We start from the raw sequence: 14,176 nt of genomic DNA, 5'->3' as shown, positions 1-14,176 counted from the left end.
CTATCATCCAGAAGGCGAGGTCAGTACAGGTGCATCAAAGCTGGGACCGAGAGACTGAAAAACAGCTTCTATCTCAAGGGCATCAGACTGTTAAACAGCCATCACTAACATTGAGTGGCTGCTGCCAACATACTGACTCATCTCCAGCCACTTTAATAATGGAAAAATGTATATAACCAATTTATCACTAGCCACTTTATATTATATAATGTTTACATAGCCTAAATTACTCATCTCATATGTATATACTGTACGCTATACCATCTACTGCATCTTGCCATCTTGATGTAAGGTATCACTAGCCACTTTAAACAATGCAGCTTTATATGTTTTCATACCCTACATTACTCATCTCATATGTATATACTGTACTCTATACCATCTACTGCATCTTGCCATCTTGATGTAATGTATCACTAGCCACTTTAAACAATACCACTTCATAGATGCAGAAAGTAAACATCACAGTGGGTCAATTTCCACAAAAACTAAGAGCGTTGAATCACAAGGCTCAACTTCTCCTCTATTTTAGTGCCCTGGCAACCATGCTGAAATAGTGTGATGCGAATTCGTTGCACATGCGCAGATACCATGTGGGACTGTGTGAGAACAAAGTCTTGCCTCTCGCTCATCTCAATATCTGTGGTGCTGCTTGTGAAAATGTATTTTCGATGAGTCTCCTTGTAGCCCTTTCTTGCAGTCAAATGACCAAATCGCCCTCTAGTGGACACTTGGGTAGAACGTTACTAACATTTTTCATAATTCATAATCAATAAACATTATTTCCAAAAACCTCCTGAAAATCCTGTGTTTCAATGTTAAACGGTTGTGTTTAATATAAAGTGTAATATTGGGATGCAAACTCAAAATGTAATTCATTTTAACTCGATATCTGATGTGTCTTCTTTTTTTAAGCCCATAACCATGTGTGTGAGGTGTATACTTTTGTTTCAAAGTGGATTTGTTTAAGACCACCAAGAAACACTGTTTGACCTTGACTTAGCCCACTGCAGTAAAAGGTTAAGACATATTTGTGAAGACATCTTGAGACAACTTAAGAAACATCTTCAAGTCCTCATTTCTCAAAACGTCTAAAGATGTCTCACATGTATGTCTCAAGACGTCTAAAGATGTCTCACATGTATGTCTCAAAACATCTAAAGATGTCTCACATGTATGTCTCAAGACATCTAAAGATGTCTCACATGTATGTCTCAAGACGTCTAAAGATGTCTCACATGTATGTCTCAAAACGTCTAAAGATGTCTCACATGTATGTCTCAAAACGTCTAAAGATGTCTCACATGTATGTCTCAAGACGTCTAAAGATGTCTCACATGTATGTCTCAAGACATCTTATGACGACAATGATGGCTGGGTCTGACCGGGGTGGTTTTGTTGTTGCTTTTAGAGAGGCAGGTGTTGTGATTCCCCTACATTATTTTGTGGTTGTTCAAATGTGAATAAACTACTGAGGATTCTTATTCATCTCAATTTTATCTAGCCTATAGTTGCAAATGATGCTGGTGTGTCTCACAGCTCACATACAGGGTGGGGTTGTGATTGTAATTGTGCCACTGACTCATTCTATACAATCACGGACCTGAAAATGAATTTGGCCCAAAACATGATCATTATTCTTCATGGTTTGCTAAAATATGCTGCATTATGAAATTTCTGGATTGTATCACTGGACATAATGATTCATCTTCACTGCACATACAAACTAAATTAAACAAAATACAGAATATTTAACAGACTATCATAACTCCTTGTCACCCGTTGAATCCATAAGATATTGTCGACCAAATGGAGCAGCAGCATCTGTCTCCAGGTACAGTATGCTTACAGTAGCAGTTAACTACAGATCAGAGGACATGAATATGTGCAATACAACTTCTCATACTACAGTGATTACTGCGCATACAGCTCAGATAGAAGTAGACTATGACTTGAAACATTAGCATACTAAAGTCGTGACACGAACATGAGTCTATGTTCAAAACCCATAATGACAATTTAAATATTTTTTATGTAAAGATGATGTGTGCTCTTTAACATTAGAGGTGTATCTTACAATATTTTCCTTGGCTATCACGTTCAATTGACTGGTGATAATATCACAGCGAATTATTCAGCTAATACCTCATCTGATACAAATGTTGTCGAATAATTATTGGCTAATGGTAAGCTGCACCTTCATGTTCCCTGAAACAAAATAGTCACCCAGAAATGCAGAATACTAACACTCAGATGACATGATGCCAATGATTTTTTGGTTAATATGCCTAATCCTGAGAAATGCACATCCAAAATTAGCAACAACATCCATCACTTTCAGACTGTTCTCCATTTTTCTGAAGGTGCGGTTCTCTATTTCTCTCTGCCGTTACATGCCTTGATGTCATGAGTCAGATGAAACATCAAAGTGTTTGTAATGACATATTTCACAATGATCCTGACTCATTTCCTGTATGGTAGTTACTTTAAAGGTCTTCAGTGCATTCGGAAAGTATTCAGACCCCTTCCCTTTTTCCACATATTGTTACGTTAAAGCCTTAAATTCTTCCTAGTCAATCTACACACAATACCCCATAATGACAAAGCGAAAATGAGACTCGAAATTGAGATTAGGTGCATTCTGTTTCCATTGATCTTCCTTGAGATGTTTCTACAACTTAATTGGAGTGCACCTGTAGTCAATTCTATTGATTGGACATGATTTGGAAAGGCACATACCAGTCTATATAAGGTCCCACAGTTGACAGTGCATGTCAGACCAAAAACCAAGCCATGAGGTCGAAGGAATTGTCCGTAGAGCTCTGAGACAGGATTGTATGGAGGCACTGATCTGGAAGGGTACCAAAAAAAATTTCTGCAGCATTGAAGGTCCCCAAGATCACAGTGGCCTCCATCATTCTTAAATGGAAAAAGTTTGGAACCACCAAGACACTTCCTAGAGTTGGCCGCTTGGCCAAACTGAGAATTCGGGGGAGGAGGGCCTTGGTCAGGGAGGTGACCAATAACCAGCTGGTCATTATGTCAGAGCTCTAGAGTTTCTCTGTGGAGATGGGAGAACCTTCCAAAAGGACAACCATCTCTGCAGCACTCCACCAATCAGGGCCTTTATGGTACAGTGAGCAGACGGAAGCAACTCCTCAGTAAAAGGCACATGACAACCCACTTGGAGTTTGCCAAAAGGCACCTAAAGGACTCTTATACCATGAGAAACAAGATTCTCTGGTCTGATGAAACCAAGATTGAACTCTTTGGTCTGAATGCCAAGGGTCACGTCTGGAGGAAAGCTGGCACCATCCCTACTGTGAAACATGTTTGTGGCAGCATCATGCTGTGGGGGATGTTTTTCAATGCCAGGGACTGGGAGACTAGTCAGAATCGAGGCAATAACAGAGCAAAGTACAGAGAGTTCCTTGATGAAAATCTGCTCCAAAGCGCTCAGGACCTCAGATTGTGGCCAAGGTTCACCTTCCAACAGGACAACGACCCTAAGCACATAGCCAAGACATTCCAGGAGTGGCTTCAGGACAAGTTTGTGAATGTCCTTGTGTGGCCCAGCCAGAGCCCGGACTTGAACCCAATCGAACATCTCTGGAGAGACCTGAAAATAACTGTGTAGTGACACTCCCCATCCAACCTGACAGAGTTTGAGAGTATCTGCAGAGAAGAATGGGAGAAACTCCCCAAATACAAGCTTGTAGCATCATACCCAAGAAGACTCAAGGCTGTAATCGCTGCCAAAGGTGCTTCAACAAAATACTGATTAAAGGGTCTTAATACTTATGTAAATGTGATATTTCCTTCATTTTTTATACATTTGCAAAAATGTCTAAAAACCTGTTTTTGTTTAGTCATTATGGGGTATAGTGTGTAGATTGCTGACCATTTTTAATTTTTTTCCCCCCATTTTTGAAAAAGGCTGTAATGTAACAAAATGTGGAAAAAGTCAAGGGGTCTGAATACTTTCCGAATGCACTTTAACTTGCTGTTCTGTGTGGCTCCGTTGGTAGAGCATTGCACTTACAATGCCAGGGTTTTGGGTTCGATTCCCATGGGGACCAATATGGAGGGAAGTACAAAAAGGTATGCACTCACTACTAAGTCACTCTGGATGGGAGTGTCTGCTAAATTACTGAAATGTAAGAATTCCATGATACCTTTTCCCACACCTCTTTGAAACATTGACCATCAAACTAGAGGGAATGGCAGCTCCTGGCATGATGCATATAACTGTAAACATGTATAATAGTGTAGAACTACACACAGTACATTCTAATATGCAGTAATTAATACTAACTTGGTATTACTAATTCACAGAAATGCCAGTAGTGTGTTGTGAACCATAGCAAGATCCCCTTTTGACCTCTACAGTGTTAGTCATATCATTACTTTTATTACCCTATATTTAAGCATTAAGGCCCGAGGAGGTATGGTATATGGCCAATATCCCACGGCTCAGGACCGTTCTTAAGCATGACACAGCGAGAAATGACTGGCCCTTAGCTGTGGTATATTGGCCATATATCACAAACCCCCAAGGTACCTTCTTGCTATTAAAAATTGGGTACCAATGTAAATAGAGCAGTAAAAAAAAAATGTTTTGTCATACCTGTGGTATACGTCTGATATACCACGGCTGTCAGCCAATCAGCATTCAGGGCTCAACCGACCCAGTTTATAATACACCTTAATTAAGTAATTGAGGTGCACTATGTTTGACATCGTCTATAGGGGCACAAAGGATGGAATGCCAGGACGGCCAACCACTGTAAATGCACCAAGGCTTCCAAGTGTTTGATACCCCTCCATTCACTCCATTGCAGACATTATTAAGAGCCCTCCTCCCCTCACCAGCCTCCTGTGAACTCAATACTTGATAACTCGCCACACTATCCCCAGGTCCTCTGCTAAGAACATAGAAACACTTACTACTTCAGTGAGAGGTAGGCGACCTCTTGCCTGAGAATGTGAAATTGACAATGCACACTGGCTCTCTCAATGTGAGTGCTTATTTTCTCCAAGGCTCTGGCCGTTACAGATACAGTACAAGCATACCACACAAGATCAATGACTATACTGAAGAATACTGGTGAGCATTGATATAAACTAGTCCAGGTGAAAAGACGTCCTGGCTGATAACCAACAGCATTCTCATCTGTAGGACACTAGTATCTACCACTACCTGACATGCACAACAAAACCAACCCAGTGCTCTATGCAACAACTCCACCAGCAAATAGCCCTAAATGTCAACATCCCTTTGAGTAAAACTTTTAAAACATTATGATGAGATATACTCTTATCGCATGCACCTTAAGACAAATGTCAATTGCCAATTTAATTAATTTCACTGGTGCCTCCATGAAAATGACTGATTAGAACCCTTGTGGAAATCCTTCAATTACTTCAATTTGGGAAGAGATATAATCTCAGTCAACCATGTAGATTATCACCGGCTAATTATTTCTACCAGTTAATGGGAAGGAGGAATTTACACACACATATGGACTATGTTCTCCCCTTCAGACATAAGTAATAGCTAGTCTAATATACACATTCCCATAGATTATTCCAACTAGGCATGCATTTAAAAAAAAATGTGCAATGATGTACATGATGTGCACATACTCATAATGCATACACTACACACATGTAAGAAAAACATATAACTGAAGAGGTATATGTCACATTGGTATGAATGATCTGGAGACAGACGCAGGAATGCCTAATAGTTTTTTTTATTGCACCCAAATTCCGGCGTGCCGTGTAAAGGCATGGGGACGAAGACCAAATAAACACTGTACAAAACACAGGGTTGAACCCCTTACAACAGAGGGAGGAGTACCTCGAATAAATAACACATGCGCATAATGATTAACACACGGGACAAGACCCGTAATCATCTGCGCAATCCACAAGGACACGAAAGCCCAAAACACACAGCACAGGTACTCACACGCACCAACGGACATTGTAACAATAATCGACAGCCCAATGGAAACCAAAGGGCACACTTATACACATACTAATCAGTGGGAATAGGGGACAGGTGTGCGTAATGAAAGTTCCGGAGGGATCCGTGACAGTATAGGTGATATCATTGGTATAATTTCAGTCGTAATGGCAGCTGTGGTTACGGTGTGGTACAGTTATAGCAGCGGCAGCTTGCTGGTACAGTGGTAGCAGTGGAGGTAATAGCACATTTGTACCATGGTTAACTGAGGCATAACCTTTTTTAAAGCCAGTAATGACACATGGCTTAGAGGTCTTCTGAATTACATCAACTTTTTTGTCTGATTAAAGCTGCAATATGTAACTTTTTGGGGTGACCTGACATATTCACGTAGAAATGCCAGTTGTAGATCTGTCATTCTCAATGAAAGCAAGTATACAAAGTGGAAGATCTGTTCTATGTGCGCTATTTCTATGCTTCCATTCTTAAGTTTTGTTTTTGTGTCTTTTTCTTTTGGTTTTGTACTCCAGCTTCAAACAGCTGAAAATACAATTTGTTTGGTTATGGAAAATATACACTACCATTCAAAAGTTTGGGGTCACTTAAAAATGAAGACCAGCATCCCGGAGTCGCCTATTTACTGTTGGCGTTGAGAATGGTGTTCTGCGAGTACTATTTAATGAAGCTGCCAGTTGATGACTTTTGAGGCGTCTGTTTCTCAAACTAGACACTCTAATGTACTTGTTCTCTTGCTCAATTGTGCACCTGGGCCTCCCACTCCTCTTTCTATTCTGGTTAGAGCCAGTTTTCGCTGTTCTGTGAAGGGAGTAGTACACAGCGTTGTACGACATCTTCAGTTTCTTGGCAATTTCTTGCATGGAATAGCCTTAATTTCTCAGAACAATAATAAACTGACGAGTTTCAGAAGAAAGTTATTTGTTTCTGGTCATTTTGAGCCTGTAATCGAACCCACAAATGCTGATGCTCCAGATACTCAACTAGTCTAAAGAAGGCCAGATTTATTGCTTCTTTAATCAGAACAACAGTTTTCAGCTGTGCTAACATAATTGCAAAAGGGATTTCTAATGATCAATTAGCCTTTTAAAATTATGAACTTGGATTAGCTAACACAACGTGCCATTGGAAAACAGGAGTGATGGTTGCTGATAATGGGCCTATGTACACCTATATAGATATTCCATTAAAAATCTGTCGTTTCCAGCTACAATAGTCATTTACAATATTAACGATGTCTACACTGTATTTCTGATCAATTTGATGTTATATTTTAACAAAAAATGAGCTTTTCTTTCAAAAACAAGGACATTTCTAAGTGACCCCAAACTTTTGAATGGTAGTGTATTTTACAGTGGTTTAGATGGTACGATAATTCTCTACACTATAGTTGTTTGTTTTGTCAAATAAACTGAATTCATGCAAACTATTCGAATTTTAGAAACCAGGAAATGACAGAGAGATTTTTGCATAGTGCACCTTTAAATAGCTGAACAAGCTGAATAGTTTTATTGTTGGCCTCTTGCCCGGTTTCACTGAAGTCAAAACCACTCCAATACAGTCCTGAAGCTCTCCCGATATATTATTTCTGTAAAAATACAGTCCTGAAGCTCTCCGGTATATTTCTGTAGAGGTTCTTTGATTCCATTTAGTTTAAAACAGATCATTTGTGCTCCCATAGTTCACAGTCATCACCACTGAAACATAAAATCTTGGCTTCCAGGGTTTGGGGGCAATATTTAGGCTGTTTCAGGTCTCAGGGATGGGAATGCAGGATGGCGAAGCCCCACTATAAAGGAATCACCAAGGTCATGTTTGCTTTTTGTAGGAACACAAACCCACGCCCATTTCAAGGTGTAAGAACACCCTGACCTGCTATTCACACAGTCAAATCTCTAAATATTGGTGTGTGTGTGTGTGTGTGTGTGTGTGTGTGTGTGTGTGTGTGTGTGTGTGTGTGTGTGTGTGTGTGTGTGTGTGTGTGTGTGTGTGTGTGTGTGCGTGTGCGCACCATTGCCTGTCTTATCTTCATCTGAGGGTCGCTGATGATAGTCTGACATGAAGTGACAAGCATGGCAATTTTGTGGGAAACATTTGTAGCCTACTATTTAGTAAAATGGAGTTGAGGTTCAGGCTGAATTTTATTGGGGAAAGTTTCTCTGACTATCTGTCTCTCTTACAAATCCAGTAACACAAGCTATGATTAAAGTGTCTTGTATTTTCTCTTGGATGGCACTAACAACACCATCAAGGAATCTTTGAATAGATAAGTTATATAGCTGGTTTTAATGTATTTTAACACACCTTTGGTTCAATTTAACCAGTAAGTCTCGTGCATAATAAATACGACGTAGCTAATCAGTACAGGTATCCACCCCTTCATCTCCCAACATATTGTATGTGATGCCTGTGGACACAATGGACTGGTAGACAAAACCAATAAAATAATCTACAACACATTGATAATTGTAGCGATAAAGACCGGCCAAAACAATGACACGTTACCTTCGGCAAGCAGACGCATTGCATGAACAAATGAGGAGTCCAGCGTATCTTTCTCGGCCATCAGCTCCGGTAAGCATTTTTCCTGATCCATGATAAGGTACCTCTCCTGTTCACCGCTTGTGCAGGTGAGACGACAAAAGTGATGAGAGGGTCGGAATGCGCGTCTCTCTTCTACTTGGTAATTCTCTTTATAGGTAGGCTACCGCAAGAAAATCCGTAAGGAATCTCTTCAATTACACGTGATGCTTGACTGAGAACTGAACGAAATTCAGAGCTATAAACACATCTCTCCACATCCCACTCCCTCCTGGAGAATCAACCACCTTAGCTACAGAGAGACTGCGTAGCGCTCCCCGCCCCTCTGAAACACGATTGGTCATATGAGACAGACTATTCGCAAACAACAAATCTCAACACTGTTATGATAATGCGCTGTTGTAGTAGGCTACAGCGAATATTTTCCTTCAGCCGCTGTCCTTGGTGCTGAAAGTTTCTCACGTGTGGAACAAGCAGACACATTTTAGTCAATTAGCAGACACCCTTATCCAGGGTAACTTACAGTAGTGAGTGCATACGTTTTCATATTTATTCGTACTGGTCTCCCTTGGAAATCGAACCCACAACCCTAGCGTTGCGAGTGCCATGCTCTACCAACTGATCTACACGGGACTTAAATACGGTGAAGTTAGATAGGCAACACAATAAACCTGTTAGTATGAATGAAATGCAAGGTCTTAGGCTACCGTACATTAATGTCCATGTATTGTCACTACTTTATTCCTTTTACTGGACAAAAAGTATTTTGACAATATATCTGTGGCAGGTGAGAAATGCATGGCCAAAATGGAATTAGGTTGAATTTCTTTAAGGCAACAGCTGTCTTACACAAATTGGTCTGCAATGGAAATACATTAAATCAAACATCTCAAGGCATTCCTAAAATTAATTTACACCATATAAATGAGCCATTACAGTTGATTGTCACAATTTAAATTTGACTTTTGTTTTGTTCCAACACAATGAAACATTAAGTGAGAAGAGGTGTTTGTTTTTATCTTCATTTTATATGTGAAAATATCATTAATACTCGGGACATGCTGGCCAAAGACTGCACACACTTCGGAGAAAATGTTTTGTCAATCCGTACACTCTTAGATAAAAGGGTTCCTAAAGGGTTCCACTGCTGTCCCTATAGGAGAACCCTTTTTTAGTTCTACATGGAACCCAAAGTGTTATACTACCTGGAACCAAAAGTGTTCTTCAAAGGGTTATCATATGGTTACAGCTGAAGAACCCATTTGGGTTCTAGATAGCACCTTCTTTTCTAAGAGTGTAGGAAGGACATGTGAAAAATAACGTTGCATGTAATGTTCCCTCAAGCCTGCCTTGTGGTTTGAGTGAGCTTATTTTGCTATGCCTATGAATACTAATCAATGGATTTGTTGCAAGCTTCTACTTGCCAAGTTGGATTAGAATGTGGTGACAACAAACCTACAGAGGGGTCACACGCATGCAGGTGCGCACACACACACACGCACACACACACACACACACACACACACACACACACACAATACAACTGTATAAATCCAGCTCGTTTCATTAATGATTGAATGGATTATAGACCTGCGTGTCATGAACGTAACTGAGCATAATCACCTATCATATCATTTCAACCCTTCTAGTATGAAACATTCTACATACTGCTTCAGCCTCTTAACGGAGACACTTATAGACATTCTAAATGGTAGAAGCATTAGTCTTTTAACAGCTATCCTTGTCCTCCTCAAGGCCACATATACAGCAGCTTATACCAATGTCCATTACAAGATGGGCTCAGTCGTATTGGATTTGGTTTCTTGACGTGATGTGCTCTCTCTGGGAGGCTGAGAGGAAGAGAGAATGTTCCAGAACCCAAGGACAAAGACATCCTCACTAAAACACAAAGGTTGTGTGATCTCATAGCTTAGGCAGAGCTTACTACAAAGCGTATGGCTACACGGAGCGACCATTTACACATAGAGCAGATTCTGACATTTTGTATTTATTAAGGATCCTCATATGCTACTGCCTACGCATCAGCTACTCTTCCTGGGGTCCAGCAACATTAAGGCAGTTATATTCAATAAAACATATTACATGACATTACATTTCATAACACTTTTCACAACACATTAAGTGTGTGCCCTCAGGCTGCTACTCTACTACCACACATCTACAATACAAAATCCATGTGTACGTGTGAGTGTTATCGTGTGTAATTGCACGACAAGACCAAGTCGATTTGTTGTGTAGTTTGCATGCTCCTGGGTATAACAAATACTGTAGCAACCTGCATTGTTATTATAATGATAACAGTATTTCAATGCAATGACAAAATGGTGATTGTTTTTTCCCAACTGATTTTTTTTTCTTCGGTATAAACTGTAAGCTGTATGCTTTCTGACATTGGTTGAGGTTCTATGGTTGGTGGATAGGATATTCAAAGGAGGGAGACAAATTGCCAATTTGGTGATTTCTAAGAATTATCCCCAGGTGGGATTGAGGGAATTAATATTCTCAGAAAGTTAGTAATAATGGTCAGCATCTTTCAAAAAGGAATATTTTGTGAGATGACTGCTGAGATTGTACTGGTTAGAGCTGGGCGATAAGGACAGAAATCCATATCACAATAAATTGCTTGAATTGATGTGATAACGATAAATATAATGATAAGTTTATAACATTAATGTGGGACACCATATTTTTGTATTAGCCTTTAAAATACTACTACTAGTTTGATGGTTGTAGCCATCTATTGTTCCATGAACAATCACCCATTTTAGCAATAGTATTACATTTTAAACCTCACTGTTCTCTAATACAGGCTACTTATCGTAATGAATGATATCAGCAACATACCTGCAATATATTTTCTCTGATTGGTTCCCCTGTGTAATATCTGCTTGGTTGTATAGTCCAAAGACAGACTGGTACGAGATATGTTAGGAGGGATGTAATGTTCCATTTTAAAACATGTATGACCATATGAATAACAGAACCAACATTTGTTAGAAGGTGCAATGCAGCTGTTTCTGGGTAACAATGAAGTACCTTACTGTGATTGTTTTCAATTCAAATGGTAAAAAAAACAAAAAAAACACTCTATCTTCTTAGCAAAGAACAATTTCTCAAGTAAGAATTTTGCTAGGACTGTCTGAGAGTTGTCTGGGTGGGGAGGGATAACGGAAGATTATCTGTTGTTGGCAGAGAGGTTTGAACCCGCTGTCTTATTTGTCCATTAACTCATTTACTGCCAGGCCAAAACTCCATCACACCAAAACTGACAGAACATTTAGGAGGTCCTTCCAAACACCTCTTACTTACACTAAAAAGGCATTATCATCATTTCCACAATTTCACAGTATTATTCCAACCTCGTAGTGTGGAAGTATATATAAACCACAGGAAATGGGCCATTAAGAATGCACAGACTAGAGGAAAAGGTCAAGTATAGCAAAAGGGACTATAACAACCATCTCTGAGAAGGAAAAACACCCATTAATGAAGAGTTTATTTGAACTTTGATCCGACAGTACCTTGAGTGCACCTTTATCAAAGCACAATACTTTTGCAAGGTGTAAAAACTATCTCACAATTCCAGCAGTGTGCTCAAAGGCAGGTCAAGCCAAGTTAGGCAGACAGGAAGGTTGCAGACATATCGCAAATACTTTACTAAAGTTAACATTTATCTTTAAAACAACTTTTTAAATGGATGTTATTCCAAGAATAAGATCATGAAAGTATGTGAAAAATCACTTACACTGCCACAGTCTAAAATGCATTCATGTACTGTTTTAGTTTGCCACAGCTGCATAGTGATCTGAAATGGATGGATTCTTGCAGCTCTCTGGTGGCCGAAACATAAAACTGCATATTCAGAGTCCCAACATGACAGACAGTCCACATTGATTGATGATTTGCATTTATATTGTCCATAAGATTCAGAAACAGGAAGTTTATGCATTTGTGGCCTGCAATTACAGCACTAACAGCTCTGAACCATGTCAGCAGCGATTTTTTTAATCGCAAACCAAATGACTTTCTTTTTACTATAAGCTGAACATTATTGTCACGCCCTGACCTTAGAGATCCTTTTTATGTCTCTATTTTGATTTGGTCAGGGCATGAGTTGGGGTGGGCATTCTATGTTTTGTGTTCTATGTTTTCTATTTCTGTGTGTTTGGCCAGAAGTGGTTCTCAATCAGAGGCAGCTGTCTATCGTTGTCTCTGATTGAGAACCATACTGAGGTAGCCTTTTCCCACCTGTGTTTTGTGGGTAGTTGTTTTCTGTTTTCGTGTCTGCACCAGACAGAACTGTTTCGGTTCCATTCGTTCTCTTTGTTATTTCAGTGTTCAGTTCAAGTAAAGGTATGAACCAGTACCACGCTGCACCTTGGTCCTCTCCTCCCAACAGCCGTTACAATTATAAACTGATTTAACACTTCTTGTATTTTCATTATATTGTATAAAAGACACCTCAAATTAAAGTCCACTGTTATTGCAAATAAAAATGTCACAAAGAAAATTTCAAATGATTACAAGCACTACAAAATGACATCTTATAATGAGATCTGGCGGTATAATTTTAACCTCTGTAAGGTCATAATGCTCTCACTAGGTAGGTGCAACCTTATATATGTGTCAAAAACCCAGTGTGAATGGAACAGAAAAGCAGATGATGAATTTGTTATTTTAGCAGGGACCCAGAATGTGGAAATCCAATATCCCCGTGTATGAATTATTAACTAGAATTGGACAGTGAAGGGAAGGTAATATTAAGGTTTGGTCAATTTGGGACCAAATGGCTCTCCTACACTCTTAGAAAAAAAAGGTGCTATCTAGAACCTAAGAGTTCTTCAGCTGTCCCCATAGGAGAACCTTTTGAATAACCCTTTTTAGTTCCAGGTGGAACCCTTTTGGTTCCACGTAGAACCCTTTTGGGTTGCATGTAGGACCCTTTCCACAGAGAGTTCTACATGGAACCCAAAACGGTTCTATCTAGAACCAAAAAGGTTCTATTATGGAATTCAAAAAGGGTTCTCCTATAGATGCGGTGAAGAGGTCAATGGAATGCAGACAGTGGGGGATAAAAGAAGGACGCCGGATTTGCGCCCATTCAACAAATCTGATCTAACAAAGTGGATATTCGTCAACTCCATCATGACTGATGTATTGTAACAGATCCACAATGTGGTTACTAAGTCCTATTTGGATATATTTACTGTAGCTGTTTTCATAACATTTAGAAGTTGTTCCTTTTCAGGTCTAGAAAAAGTGACTGCTAAATGCTGACTACCGTTTGTCCAGTATAAGCTAGTAGTATAACTAGCATACAGAAATCAGTGGTGGTAGGGTAATCAAAGTCATTTTTAACTGCAATACAGTTGATTAGTGACGATGACAAGAACATGTATTGGGATTGACAATTTAATTTTTACCCGAAAAAAGTGTGAAATACACATATAAACAGTAATCTAAATGTAGGCTCATTTTGCTGGGGGATTCGTCAACTTTCCCCCATGCATTTCTATTGTCTGGGTCGAGTTCCATTTACCTCTGCACCGCATCTATGGGGATGAACCCTTTCGGGACCCTTTTTTCTAAGAACTTCTCACTTTCTACAACTGTCCTGCAATCACTTTA

General features: G+C 39.6%; 1 protein-coding gene across 1 annotated transcript in view; it reads right to left on the bottom strand.

The window, feature by feature from the left end:
• LOC139375691 (KH domain-containing, RNA-binding, signal transduction-associated protein 2-like) overlaps positions 1-8,708 on the bottom strand; it is a 117,741-nt gene extending 109,033 nt beyond the window's left edge. Inside the window, exon 1 of the mRNA XM_071117500.1 lies at positions 8,492-8,708. Coding sequence (XP_070973601.1) covers positions 8,492-8,582 — 91 coding nt within the window. The 5' untranslated portion in view covers positions 8,583-8,708. The remainder of the gene's footprint in view (positions 1-8,491) is intronic.
• Positions 8,709-14,176: the final 5,468 nt, after the last annotated feature.

Source organism: Oncorhynchus clarkii, chromosome 20, assembly GCF_045791955.1.
Source record: "Oncorhynchus clarkii lewisi isolate Uvic-CL-2024 chromosome 20, UVic_Ocla_1.0, whole genome shotgun sequence".
NCBI classification, from domain to species: domain Eukaryota; kingdom Metazoa; phylum Chordata; class Actinopteri; order Salmoniformes; family Salmonidae; genus Oncorhynchus; species Oncorhynchus clarkii.
Note: the sequence above shows the minus strand (reverse complement) of the source record. Positions and strands in the feature narration are given on the sequence as shown.